This window comes from Narcine bancroftii, chromosome 5 (assembly GCF_036971445.1).
Source record: "Narcine bancroftii isolate sNarBan1 chromosome 5, sNarBan1.hap1, whole genome shotgun sequence".
NCBI classification, from domain to species: domain Eukaryota; kingdom Metazoa; phylum Chordata; class Chondrichthyes; order Torpediniformes; family Narcinidae; genus Narcine; species Narcine bancroftii.
In genome coordinates, this window is record NC_091473.1 from 84321240 (window position 1) to 84335083 (window position 13844).

At 40.6% G+C, this 13844-nt stretch overlaps 1 protein-coding gene across 1 annotated transcript in view; it reads right to left on the bottom strand.

Moving 5' to 3' along the window:
* Positions 1–6960, bottom strand: part of LOC138763648 (protein Niban 1-like) — a 145050-nt gene extending 138090 nt beyond the window's left edge. Inside the window, exon 1 of the mRNA XM_069938166.1 lies at positions 6774–6960. Within this exon, the coding sequence (XP_069794267.1) occupies positions 6774–6825 (52 nt within the window). The 5' untranslated portion in view covers positions 6826–6960. The remainder of the gene's footprint in view (positions 1–6773) is intronic.
* Positions 6961–13844: the final 6884 nt, after the last annotated feature.

Here is a 13844-nt window from a genome sequence, read left to right on the forward strand (position 1 = left end):
ATTATTGCTTTGTTGGTTGCAAAAAAATGCATAGCAATGACCTGTAAGTCTGACTCCCCTCTTCTTATCAATAGGTGGACTACAGAGATGCACAACTGTAATCCCATGGAAAACAAAATCACATACAATCTTAGTAATGACACAGCACCCTTATTAAAATATGGCAGCCATATCTGCCGTACATGAGAGCACAACTGTAGCCACATCCTGACAAAAATACCAATAGGTGGACTAATAAAAGAAATTATATAAGGGGGCAGCTCCACTGCCTCCTGAATATTTATTGGAAGAACTGATGCCGCACCCAGTGGTTTTTTTTTCTTTTCTCTTTCTTTCTCTCTTTCTTTTTTTTTAAAGGGGGTTGGAAGAGGGAGGGGGAACATCACATATATGTAGATTATTGGGGGGCATCTGTACATCTTGAAGCAGTGTGTGATGTTATTTCTTTGTTTATTGATGGAAAACAAAAATTAAAATATTTAAAATAAATGAAATAGGAAGGGAGCTATCACTGTGCTGGGAGTAGCCCATTGGTCCCAAAATAGCACTTGGGACATCAACGAGCAGATAAATAGGGAGATTTTGGAATGGTGCAGGAAATGCAGGGTTGTAGTTATGGGTGATTTCAACTTCCTTAATATTGACTACAAGAGGGATGGATGAGACTGAATTTGTCAGGTGTGTTCAAGAAGATTCCTGACACAGTATGTGGACCGGCTGACAAGAGGAGAGGCCATACTGGACCTAGTCTGGGTAATGAACCTGGTCAGGTGGCAGACATCTCGGTGGGGAAGCATTTTGGTCAGAGTGACCACAACTCCCTGAGCTTCAACATAGCTATGATAAAGGATAAAAGCAGACAAAATGGGGAAAGTCCTTAACTGGGGAAGGGCTAATCATGAAAGGATGAGCTGGGAACTAGCGAGAGTAAATTGGCAACAGATGTTCAAGGGTGAACGCACAGAACTAATGTGGAGGAAGTTTAGGGACCACTTGTGCTGGGTTCTGGATAGGTTTGTCCCACTGGGGAGGTAGCATTGTCTTGATGGACCAAATGGCCTTTTCTGTATTATAATAAGTGAGTGAACTATTGGGTAGTTAGTGGATATTCTCCTTTTGTTGCTTTGAGGATGACTTTCTTCTATTTTTATTCTGGGGAACAATGGGCAATGGAACATTAAAAAGTGGGAAAAATATTCTTTCAGCCAACAACAAAAATGCTCAATTTATTTGATAGTTTAGGCATGATAATTTGGTGGATTAATTTCTTGTTGTATCCAATATCTGCTTTACAAAATGAGGAGTGGCTGTTCACATCATACCAAGATTATTCAAGATCCTTGAATAGTCTGTAGACACCGCAGTTGAAGTAAAAACACAATGCTGGAGAAACTCAGCAGGTCAAACAGCGCACTTTATATAGTGTCACGATCACGTACTTACCTGCGTTGGGAGCAGTGCTGGTTGCCACTGATGACGTAACTGAAGCGACGTGCTGGAGTAATAGCGTGTTTGCGTGGGTGTGTTAAGCAGTCAGCATACGAGTGATGGATCTTGGATGCAGGAGGAGATGGCTGGGTAGTATTTTGTGGAGATAAAGAAGGGAGTGCTGTGTCTGAAGATAATAAAGAAAGTTGACTCCATTTTGTGCTGAAAGAAACGAGTGAGAGTATTCTTTAATTGTGTGTAAACTGGGGAAATCAGTGTCATTACAAGTGGTGTCCCCATGAATTCACAGCACCTCCTAATTTAAAGTGGATGGTTGTGAGGATAAACCCCTTACAGGAGCAGTTGGAGAGGTCAAACTGGAGATCTCCCCCCTTTTTATTAATCATGCACCAGCGTGGTTCATGATCCTCAAGGTGCATTTCTCCACCTTCAGTGTGATAAGTCAGAAGACGAAATACTGTTTACTTGTGGCACGTCTTCAAGAGCAGATTGCCTGTGAAGTGGAGGATATTTTAGTTGATCCAGATGGTAATCTCCCATACAACATATTTAAGATTGCTATGCTGTGGCATACTCAGCCATCTGGGGAGATACATAGAATTATTGGCTGATGGCAGTCTTGGTGACGTCAAGGAGATGACACAGGCTAGCTGGAACAGACTCTTTTGAAGGGGATTTTTGGAAACAGAGGTTCCTCTGTAGCTTACTTCGTCATGTTTAATCAGTTGGCGGATCATGCCGATCTTGAAGATAGAAGGATTGGCTATTTCCCCAAGTTAGCAGGAGCAAATGGAGCTGGAACAACTGCTTACTGCACCTTGTGTAACACCAGTACCTTTTCAATCAAAGGCAGCGCCAGCTCCTTATCAACTGAAGATAACTGAGTTGGAGCAGCAAATGGCAGCACTGACGACACAGGACCAGGCTTTGGGCACGCAAAGTAATTCCTTCCGTTGACCTGGTTGGAATTGTGCTGGTCGAGGATGTGGTAGAGGCAACGGGCGATGTATTTGTTGGAAGCATTGGAGGTTTTGTGCTGCCACACAGTCCCATCAGCCACCTTGCGATTTCTACAAATGGGAGCTGGGAAGTGTCCAAGCCCGGCAGTAGAGGCAACTGCTGCCCATGGGCACGTCGGCCACCGTCTCTTCCTCAAAGACCATTCCATGGGTGTTCAATTTCTCGTCGATTCCAGTGCAGAGATTTCAGTGGCCACTCCAACCCCCAAAGAATGCAGACACCGTAATATGTCATGTGTTCATGCATTCTTTAAGCCGCAAATGGTTCTCATATTCAAACATATGGCCAAAGGTCATGTTAGATTTTAGTCTAAACACACCTGTTCAGTGGGTTTTTACAGTTGCAAGTGTGGCAGGCTCCATTTTGGGAGCAAATTTCTTTTCACATTTTTCATTGTTGGTGGATTTGAAAAACAAAATCACGGTGTCATGGACCACAGCTCTTGTATGCAATTAAGCTGCATTTATTGTCCTCAGCCACCTGATGAGACTTTAACCTGGCCTTGCTTGTGTTTCCCTTGTCTAGTGACCACATTTTATCGACACACAGACATTAAACATGCAGTAACCCATCAGATAGGGACTCAGGGTCCTCTAGTTGCAGCATGGACTCGTAGATTACTCCCGGACCATCTTAAAATCATGAAAGCGGAATTCGACCACAGACAAGAGTTGGACATAGTCCGCAGATCTGACAGCTGCTGGGCAACAATGTTGCATATTGTTCCAAGAAAATCTCCTGGGAATTGACAGCCTTGTGGTGATTATCATGCCACAAACAATTCTACCGTGCATGTTTGATACAACATCTCCAATTTACAACACTTCTTCACAAATCTCCACAGCAAACGTGAATTTGCAAAAATAGATCCAGTATGCATTTACCAACAGATTCCAGTTGAGCATTCTAATATTGCCAAGACTGCAGTAATTACCCCTTTCTGCAAATGCCATTGGAATTGCAACCTCTGGTGTTTTCTTCAGCCAAGTCATCACCGGCTCAGGAAAAGTATAGTAGGTTTTGTCAAGAACTCTTAACCATTTGTCTCACAGTGAAACCTTTCAGCTTTTTATTGGAATGTTGTCCTCTCACCATTTAAACAGACCGCCAGCCTCTGATGCACACTGCTAGTACAAGCACACCTCTCCACTTGCCCTGAGAAATTCAGCACATGGACTTACTCTGAAAATTTTCATCGGACATATAGCACATCCGAGGAAAAGCAAATGCCATGGGTGATGCCCTGTCCAGGCGTGACAATGACGCCATCGATTCACCGCTAAGGCTCTTGCACAGCACACTGATCCCAATCTCATACGGTATTGCTGGATCAACTCTGGCCTCCACCTTCAAGATGTGACACTGGATGAATAGGGTGAAATGTTTGTCTGCAATTTTTCCACAGGACGATCTAGGCCTTTTGTGTCGGCGGCTACGAGGCAGGAGATTTTTGAGTTTCTTCATAATCTATCGCAGCCTGGTAAAAGAGCACCAATCAAACTGATTACAGATTGTTTACCTGGCCTCATGTTAAACAGGATGTTGAATTATGGGCAAGGACCTGCTTGCCGTGTCAATGCTCTAAAGTCTCCAGACACACAAAATCCAATCTGGGGGATTTTGTTGTTCTGGATTCCCGTTTCCAGCACAACCACCTGTTCTAGGTAGGCCTGCTTCTGCCATCCTGGTGACTACCAGGTGGCTATTCCTGTTGTTGACATCTCTGCAGAGATAATTGCTTGGGCTTTCGTGGATTGTTGGTTTGCAACTTTCGGCATTCCAGGCACTATTATGGTGGAGTGAGGGTCTCAGTTTGAGTCAGCATTGTCCCAAGTTCTCACTAATATTTTGGGCACTACCTGCATTCACACTATGGCTTACCATCCGCAGACCAATAGCCTCATTCAGTATTTTCATCGCCATTTGAAAGCAGCGTTGGCAGCAGGCAGCAATGCATCTATGTGGAGTGAACATTTGCCAACGATTCTCCTTGGCATGAGTACTGCTGTGAAGTAGATGTTCAGTGGCAGAGATATTATATGGCACTGCGCTGACCTTGCATGGCAAATTTGTGAGTCTGAATCCTGGGACAACCTGCAGTGCATGTGCTGAATGATGTACAACACTGTACTCAGCACGATTTCAAACTTGGCAACATGCGGGAGTAATAGTGTCAGTATACCTGTGCTGGATCTCAGACACAGGAGGAGGAGAGTGAGAGTGTCAGGATCATCCATGTGACAGTGGCTGGGTGGTGTTGGGAAGATGAAGAAGGCATTGCTGTGTCTGAAGGGAATAAAGAAAGTTGACTCCATTTTGTGCTGAAACAAACGGCTGAATGTATTCTTTAATTGTGTGTACACTGGGGAAATCAGTACCGTCCATATCAAAGTCCTTCGATCAAAAAATTGGATTTGTATATTTATTTTTGCTATTATAAAAGACACTGTTTGACCTGCTGAGTTTCTCCAGCACTTTTCTCCAGCACTGTGTTTTTATTTCAAGGTCTCTGATTGGCATTTACTCATACACAAAGTGTAATTGTACACATTGGACAATTGCACCTACCAAGAACTTCCAGGAAACCTGCCAAGGCCCAGTTCCATAATGTTTGGTGGGTTCCTGCGTGGGGCAGAAATGTACCACTCTGCGTTATTTTACCAATTAGTCGGGCAATTCAAGGAAAGGTCATAAATCACCCAACGCGGAGAAAGAAGCAATTCAGGCTTCAAAAAGTCTACAGCAACAAACGCCCTTAGTCATGGGAAAATGCAAATTCTGTATATTTTACTAAAACAGCTCCATGTAGAATTAGTGATCACCAGTTTGAGAGTCAGGCCGGTTTCAAACGGAAACGGGCCGTTCGGCCCATCAAGTCCTCGACTACCATCATCCTAACCCGACAATCATTTCAATTATTATTTATTCTGTTTGTTTGGCTCCATTTGCTGTGTCAATATGCGAATTTCCGTTTATGTTTTAGTGGTTTATAGCATTCAGCAGGAGTGGGCGATGTGAAATGGAAGAGGCGGACCGAGGCCAGTGTTGTGCAGCGAGACGAGCGTTGTGGGACCCCTGCGGCAGGCGTTCCGGCTGCAACTCCAGCCGCCACCTTGCTTTCGTCGCGGAGCGCTCCATTGCAACCCCTATCATTTAATAGGAAAACTCGTGCACACCCAAGTCTGGGTTTCGATGCCGTAACCGGATAGGCATTTCCCCGAATCACACCCGCGCGGTTTGCATCTTCCTTTTCTGAGCAGATGTTGGTGAAACACTCTTGCTGACGGACATTGTAAGTGCAGGGAGCAGCGAGAAACTGTTGGCGGAACAACCGCCACGTCCCCTTCGCATGAGCTCACCGTCCCATTTGCCAAGAACGTAAATGACGGACATGAGCGCAGGAGCCGCCGCTCTTTTCGTGACCAGCCCGCGATTTAACTTTTAAAATAACTTCGAATTGATCCTGGAAATTGGCGTCAAGACCATTTCATTTGCACGGCTCGTACGGAACAGACCCACCACGGCAAGATGTGCGCTTGCCGCCTTGAGCTCCAACCAGAATGTGCTAGAGATGCCAGGGACCTTGACTGACGCAAGCTGTGAGTAAATAAGACGATGTAGCAATTCAGCAAAGAGGTTAGTTATTCCTCGGGGGACGGCAAAGTTGCTTCTGACAGGCCACGTCGTACAAGTTCCAGTCGAACAGTCCGAAGACACTGTTGCCTTTTTCCAAATGGCCAAAGCCACAGCACGATTTCAAACTTGGCATCACAACCCCGACTGCTCTTGGTGCCGTTAACATTCAGAACATCATTAGTCCTGTCTCCAGGGATAGGGGCAAACCCATAGGGGCCACCCCCCTCCTCCCGTGTATGAAACAACTCGTCAGAGACTGGAAAAGATGAGCGTTTCGGCAAACATCATCAATGGGACTCTCGGTATGAATCAAATGTTCCGCTCGAATCGCGAATTCCATCTCATCCTCCCCACACATTCAGCGCACGACAGACAAAAACGGGTGATTCCAGTCTCCGGACCTTAAAAACGTTGGTCAGAGCTGGGCACGAATGGAAGGAGTCACCGCCGAGCCGTGAGAGACGCTCACACCTCCAACCCCTCCAGCTGCCGTGCAGGCAGACAAGCCAATATTACAACGTGTTAAGTTTATTAGTTGCCTTTTTAAAACATGGACACAACCTAACGATATTTTCTCGATTTCAAAGGTTAACATCAAATTACTTGACAGTTTATTCTCCGCCGCGCTGCAACCAAAAAGAGCACCGTTGTAATTAAATCGTCCTCACCTCTGACATAATTGCATTTGTTCTCATCCAAGCTGGAAACAGATGCGCCCATTATGCCAGAAAAAGTTTGTCGGCTGGATCGCTGAGGATGCGGGCTCGACACTTTCGCAGAGTAACGCCAGTCCTGGAACGTCAGAAGGGAAACATGTAACAGAATGTTGCCTCGTTCATTCTGCTATTATACTTGACTTCCTGAAAGAAGTCACCGCCTCTGCCCCGCCCCTCCATATCAACCAAACTGCCCTGACATAAGAATAACTATTGGTGTTCTTTATTGAAGATAGAGATAGTCCTTTGTTCAAACATCTTTTTAAAAATATGGAGTAAAACACAGTTAGAAATGGGAATAAGAATTTTTCAGATACCAGGAATGATATTGAGTCAGAATCAACGTGTGCCTTTTCCAATAAATAATCAACTTTTTGATATTTGGTTTAATAAAGGAATTAAAACAATAAAAGCTTGTTTTCAAGGTTCAACTTTAATGACATTTGAGCAATTGAAAAGTATGGAATACAAAACAATACTGTTACAAGTCCAGAGGACCCCAAAACCCATCAGTAATAGAAATTCACCAAGATAAATGGTTACTTAAATAAAAGTTGCTTTTAATTTTCTTTAAACATAAAAACAGGATCAAACTTCAACTTATTACTATTAACTTCACCTAATTTCATCCCCTTCTAATTCTAAGTGCACATGTATGTAATGTGGAAAGTTCTTTGTTTTAATAGTCCAATCTCACTCCTCACCGGTATCTGTGCACAGAATTTAACATTTATGAATTTTCACCAGGCGTTAGTGCTTAAAGGTCAAAGGTTACTGCTCAGGAAGGTTCTTGTTGGTTTCAGAGAGAAATTTGTTGCTCGTTGGACACACACAAACTGATTTCCTCTAATCAGCCACTTCATTGTTTTGCTGAAGAAACTTGCCCCATTATGGGTTTTCCAGATGATAACCTCTTCTTCCAGGTCACCACAGAGTTCCTCTTGTTTCCCTTATTTCAGGAGAAACACTCTCGCCAGCCATTTCCTCTTGTAAAAACAACAGGGATTTTCAACAGGCTGAACTCAGAACTCACAACCCATCTTCAATATGGGGTTTTCAACAAGCCTGCCAGCTCAAAAGCCACTGTAGAATTCTCTCTCTGAGAAGAATCCTGTTTTCTTTCCTCTCTCTCTCTACTTGTAAAAACCAGAACCACTCCCAAGGCTCCAAATCCAATCCTTGAAAGATCTTTACCTGCACTTGAGCCTGGACTTTTCCATTTGCACCTCCTTTTGAAATTTCTTCCAAAGCAGTTCCATTGTCTTTTGCAAAGCCACCGATGCCTGCATGTCTAGCTTCAGCAAAGCTCTTGCATTTTAAATGAGATGTGAAGTGTAAGTCTCTGTTTGTTAAGTGGCCTACACTAAAACCCCCCACAATCTATCTTTTTTTTAAAAACATACTTATATATAATATATATAACCCATAACATTCTCCCCTACATCTCTCGTTAAAATTCTGTTATAACTAAACAGACTTTATAATCAATACATATGTTTTAACAATGTATCCCGATAATCTGCATAGTCGCCTGAAGCAGAGAGAGAGAGAGAGAGAAATAAGAGAAGAAAAGGAAAAAAAGATTCAAAAATAAAAAAAATTAAAAAAACAATGTATCCCAATCTTGAGAGTTTATATTTTTTACGTTCAATTTTAACATCTTGACAAACAATCCTCTATTATATTATTTGTACCTTTGATATGATTAATTTGCAGATTATATTCTTACAATATTAAACTCAAGTTTAACAATCTTCTGTTTTTATTCTTCATTTTATTCAAAAACACCAGAGGATTGTAGTCAGTGAATAGCACAACTGGTTCATGAGTTGTACCGAGATATATATCAAAATTCTGCAGAGCAAGTATCATAGGCAACAGTTCCTTCTCAATGGTGGAATAGTTTCTTTGATGAACATTGATTTTTTTTTAAAGTAGGTAACCGGATGGTCAATTCATCATGTTTTTGTAACAAAACTGCACATGCTGCCCCCCTCACTGGTGTCCACTCCTAAAGAAAATGGTCTGTCAAAATCAGGAAATTTTAATGCAGGGTAATGGCATAGCATCTCCTTTAAATTTTCTAAAGTTCTCTGACAAACTTTCATCCACACACATTTCTCCCCTTTCTTCAAAAGTTTGGTTAAAGGAAGAGCAACTTCAGCAAAATTTCCTATAATATCCTGCCATTCCTAAAAAAAAAACTTCTCACTGCTTTCTTGCCATTGGGAATAGAAAATTCAGAAATTACATGCACTTTAGCTTGAATTGGTGCAGCTTTGCCATGACCAACTACATGACCTAAGTATGTCACAGAAACATAACCATCAATTTAGCTAAAAGTGAATTTGGACAAGTTTGCTTTGGATAATACTCCAAACAATTTGTCCAATTCCCTCAGATGTTCTTCCCATGTGTCACTTTTTGTCTCAATATAAGTATCTGTATGTGTCAACCAAGTTAATAATCCTTTGGAATGTTGTAGGGGTATTTTTTATACCAGAAGGTAGCATATTATATTCATATAAACCACATGGAGTCACAAATGCAGGAATAATCCTTCCTCTATCTATTAGTGGCACATACCAGTAACCCTTCAACAAATCCACCATAATAAGAAATTTAGCTTTCCCAATTTTATCAATACAATCATCAAATCTAGGAATATGGTAAGCATTCATTTTAGTTACTGAATTAACCTTCCTGTAATCTGTACAGAACCTAACAGTTCCATCTGTTTTAGGTACCAGAACACAAGGAGAACTCCAATCTGAGTTCAATAATATCATTTTTCAACATAGATTCCACCTCCAGATCCATGATTTTACTCTTTTGAATGTTTATTCGATAGGGATGGTTGATTTTCCCACATCCACATCATGACAAATCACTGATGTCCTTTTTGGCACATCAGAAAACAAATTTGCATATTTCAAAAGCAACTGCTTCTGTTCTTGTGATTTAAGATGGCCTAATTTTTCCTTCAGATTTTCCAAAATTGTTGATTTAGACAGGCAGACAGTAACCATGGTTACTTTAAGGTTACCCTCACAAGAACCTGTTTCCTAATCTTCTGATCCATAACTTCCTCAATCCTGTCAACTACCAACACCTCTGATATAGACAGTTCTCCACTACCTTTTTCTTTATAATGTTTCAACATATTTATATGACAAACCTGAGCTTTATTCCTGTGATCTGGAGTGTTTATCACATAATTAACATCATTCAGTTTTGATTTCAATTCAAAATTAAGACCTTTTTGAACAGAACTGGGTTTATTTTTGGAAAGAGTTACAAAAGTTAAGTTTCCTCAAGATCCAATTTTTTTAAAACTTGGAAATATTTTTGACACAGAATTGAAATTGAAATTAAACAAATACCAAAAAGAATTTGTTAAAATAGCCCTAGCGGTAACTAGAAAACGTGTGGCAGTAACTTGGAAATCAGATGCGTATTTGGGAATTGGTAGATGGCATACTGAAATAGGTAGTTGTATACCACTTGAAAAGATTACATATAATTTATGTAATAAATTTGAAATTTTTCAAAAGATTTGGGAATCATATTTACAGATTGTAAGAATTAAGTTGTAATCACCCAACCTGAATCTTCCAACTTCTAAAAATGAAGATATGTAGATTTTATTTGATAGTTTTTATAAATATTATCCAGATGTTCTCTTTTTTTTCCTTCTTTTCTATCCGGCTGTTGGGGGGAGAAGGGAAGATGGGAAGGAGAATTTTTTTCAAAAGCACTATGTAATAAATTTTAATATTTTTGAAGAAAAAATTTAGGTATTTTTTAATGCATATGTGAAATTAAATAACATTTTCAAAAACAAAGAATAACTACTGGTGAGTAACTAATAGGGCAAAAGATGCACAAGTAGATGCACTGTATTGTGAGATTGTGAGGAAGGATGGGCATCCAATCAGGCAAAATTAAGGAAAGTTAAGGAAAGCAAAGTTATAACTTGGGGTACTTTGGAAACAAAATTGAAAAGAGTGATGAATACAGCACTGACGGTCTTGTATTTAAATGCCTGCAGCATAAGAATGAAGATTGATGATCTGGTTGTGCATTTGGAAGTTGGCAGATATGACATTGTGGCCATCATTGAGTAGTGGCTGAAGGAAGACCACAGCTGGGAACTAAATATCCTTGGATACACAGTGTATCAGAAGGACAGGAAGATAGGCAGAGGGGATGGGGTGTTTCTGCTGGTTAAAATTGAATTAAATATTTGGAGAGAGGAGACATTGGATCAGAAAATATAGAATTCCTGTGGGTAGGATTAAGAAAATGCAAGATTATAGCTTTAGGGTGAAAGAAAGGTTTAGGGGGAACATTACAGAAAACTTCTTCATTCAGTGAGTAGTGGGTGTTTGGAACAAGCGTGGTAACGTGGTAAATGTGGGCTCACTCTTAAGTTTTAAGAATAAATTGGATAGATACATGGATGGGAGAGGTCTAACTCTCCCTTGGATATGGGCGGACAACAGAAACAGGTCAATCCTTGGGTATGTTTTATGTCTACTCAAATAATATGAGTATTCCTTCTTCTTTGGGTGTTGTCTCCTCCATATATCCAAAAGTTGCATTTCTTGCATTGATTTATCCATAAATTTGGCTACTTTGTTCTTTCTGCTAGACTTTTGTCCAGTTTTATCCATCTTTGAATCTAAATTAAGGTTAAAGTCCCCTCCTATAAATATATTCCCCTGCGTATCTACAATCTTCAAAAAAATATCTTGCATAAACTTTTGATCCTCTTCATTAGGTGCATATATATTAACCAAATTCCAAAGTTCTGAATATATCTGACATTTTAACATTACGTATCTCCCTGCTGGATCTATTATTTCCTCCTCTATTTTGATTGGTACATTTTTATTGATTAATATAGTTACACCTCTGGCTTTTGAGTTATATGATGCTGCCGTTACGTGCCCTACCCAGTCTCTCCTTAATTTCTTGTGTTCCACTTCAGTGAGATGTGTTTCCTGCATGAATGCTATATTTATTTTTTTATTTTTTCAATAGCCTCTTCCTTTTGATTTGGTTATGTATTCCATTAATATTTATAGTGATATAGTTCAACATGGCCATTTCATACTTTGTTTGCATCTCATTTCCGCTTCCTCACCACCACCTTTCCCCTTTTCCATTTCTCAGTTTTCTTTTTTTGAACGCACTGTACGACAACACTTCTAAAACATAAAATATTTCAATCATTCCCACATCTATAATTCCCTTCACCCCAAGTGTCCCCCCCCCTCTCTGAGTCACCCCTTGTCCCTTGCCGGGCAACCACAATTCCCCTCTCCATTTGGACTGTAAACCCGTTCGCAAGTGTCAACTGATTTTGCAGTGACTGTTATTCTCTCCCACCCAACCCCCTCCAGAAAACTTTTATCTTCACATTACAACAAAGCTCCCCCTCTTTTCTTTTTATTATTTATTTATTTTTTAACCCCTCCTCCTTTTCCCCCCTTCTCCCTTACTTCCCTTTTCTTCCCTCCTTTAGTTCTTACTTATACATTATTTTTACTTCATTATATGTAGTTTGTCATCATTCTTTGTTCTTGTTAATCTCTTCATCTGTCTTTCAGGCGTTCTGCAAATTCTTGTGCTTTCTCCGGATCCGAGAACAGTCTGTTTTGCTGCCCCGGGATAACTATTTTAAGCACCGCTGGATATCTTAACATAAATTTATAGCCTTTCTTCCATAGGATTGATTTTGCTGCATTAAACTCCTTCCTTTTCTTTAGGAGCTCAAAACTTATGTCTGGTTAGAAAATTTTTTTTTTGACCTTTGTATTCCAGTGGTTTTTTGTCTTCTCTAATTTTATTCATTGCCTCCTCCAATATATTTTCTCTTGTCGTGCATCTCAGGAATTTTACTAAAACGGATTTTGGTTTTTGTTGTGACTGTGGTTTCGGGGATAATGTTCTGAGTGCCCTTTCTATTTCCATTCCTTCCTGCATTTCTGGCATTCCCAGGACTTTTAGGATCCATTCTTTTATAAATTCTTTCATGTCTTTGCCTTCTTCATCTTCCTTAAGGCCCACTATCTTTATATTGTTTTGCCTTCTATAGTTTTCCATTATATCCATCTTCTGAGCTAACAATTCCTGTGTTTCTTTAACTTTTTTGTCACTTTCTTCCAATTTTCTTTTTAAGTTGTTCACTTCTATTTCTACCGCCATTACATGTTCTTCCACATTTTCTAATCTTTTCCCTACATCTGTTATAACCAGCTCTATTCTACTCACTTTTTCTTCTGTACTTTTCATTTTTCTTTTCATTTCACTGAATTCTAGTGTCAGCCATTCTTTTAATGCTTTCATTTGTTCTTGAAATTTTTTTAAAATCTATGTACTATCCATTCATTTAACCTCCTATTCCTCTGTGCAGAGCTTGGTGTTCTTCTTCTTCTTCTGTGTCTGCTCTTGTGTTTGTGTCTTCTATTTCTCTTCCTTGTATCTGTGTATTTTCTGACTTTCTTGTTGAGCTGCTTGTCTCAGTTTGTTGGGTATTTTTTTTCCCATGATTTCTTGATGTTGTTCCTCTTCTTCTGGACTGGTTATCTGTTGTGTCTCTTGCTTCCTTTTTTCTTTCTCACCCCTCCCATTCCCATTGCTTTCTTTATCTTCCAGCTGGGGGCCCTGCTGTCGGGCCTCTTTCAGCTGTTCGTTCTGTGGAGTTTCACTCCACAGCTAGTCCCCCCTCCCATCGGTGTTCTCCTTGTCGTGCGCAGTTGTGCACCCCTGTTTGGTTCCGTGAGCCATTTTTGTAGTCCTGCGGTTGGTGGGTCGCGACCCTGCGGGGTCTCCACTAACCTCGGGGAATGGGATCCTCTTTCCACGGCGGGTCCCTGCTTTTTCGTGCAGGTAAGGCCTTCACCTTTCTCTTCTGGTGTCCTTCTTCTTTTCTTCCCGTTGTTTTTGGCTTTTCTTTCTTAGGTGCCATTTTCTCCACACCTTTATTTCTTATTTGTTGTGATTTGTGTGTCTGGG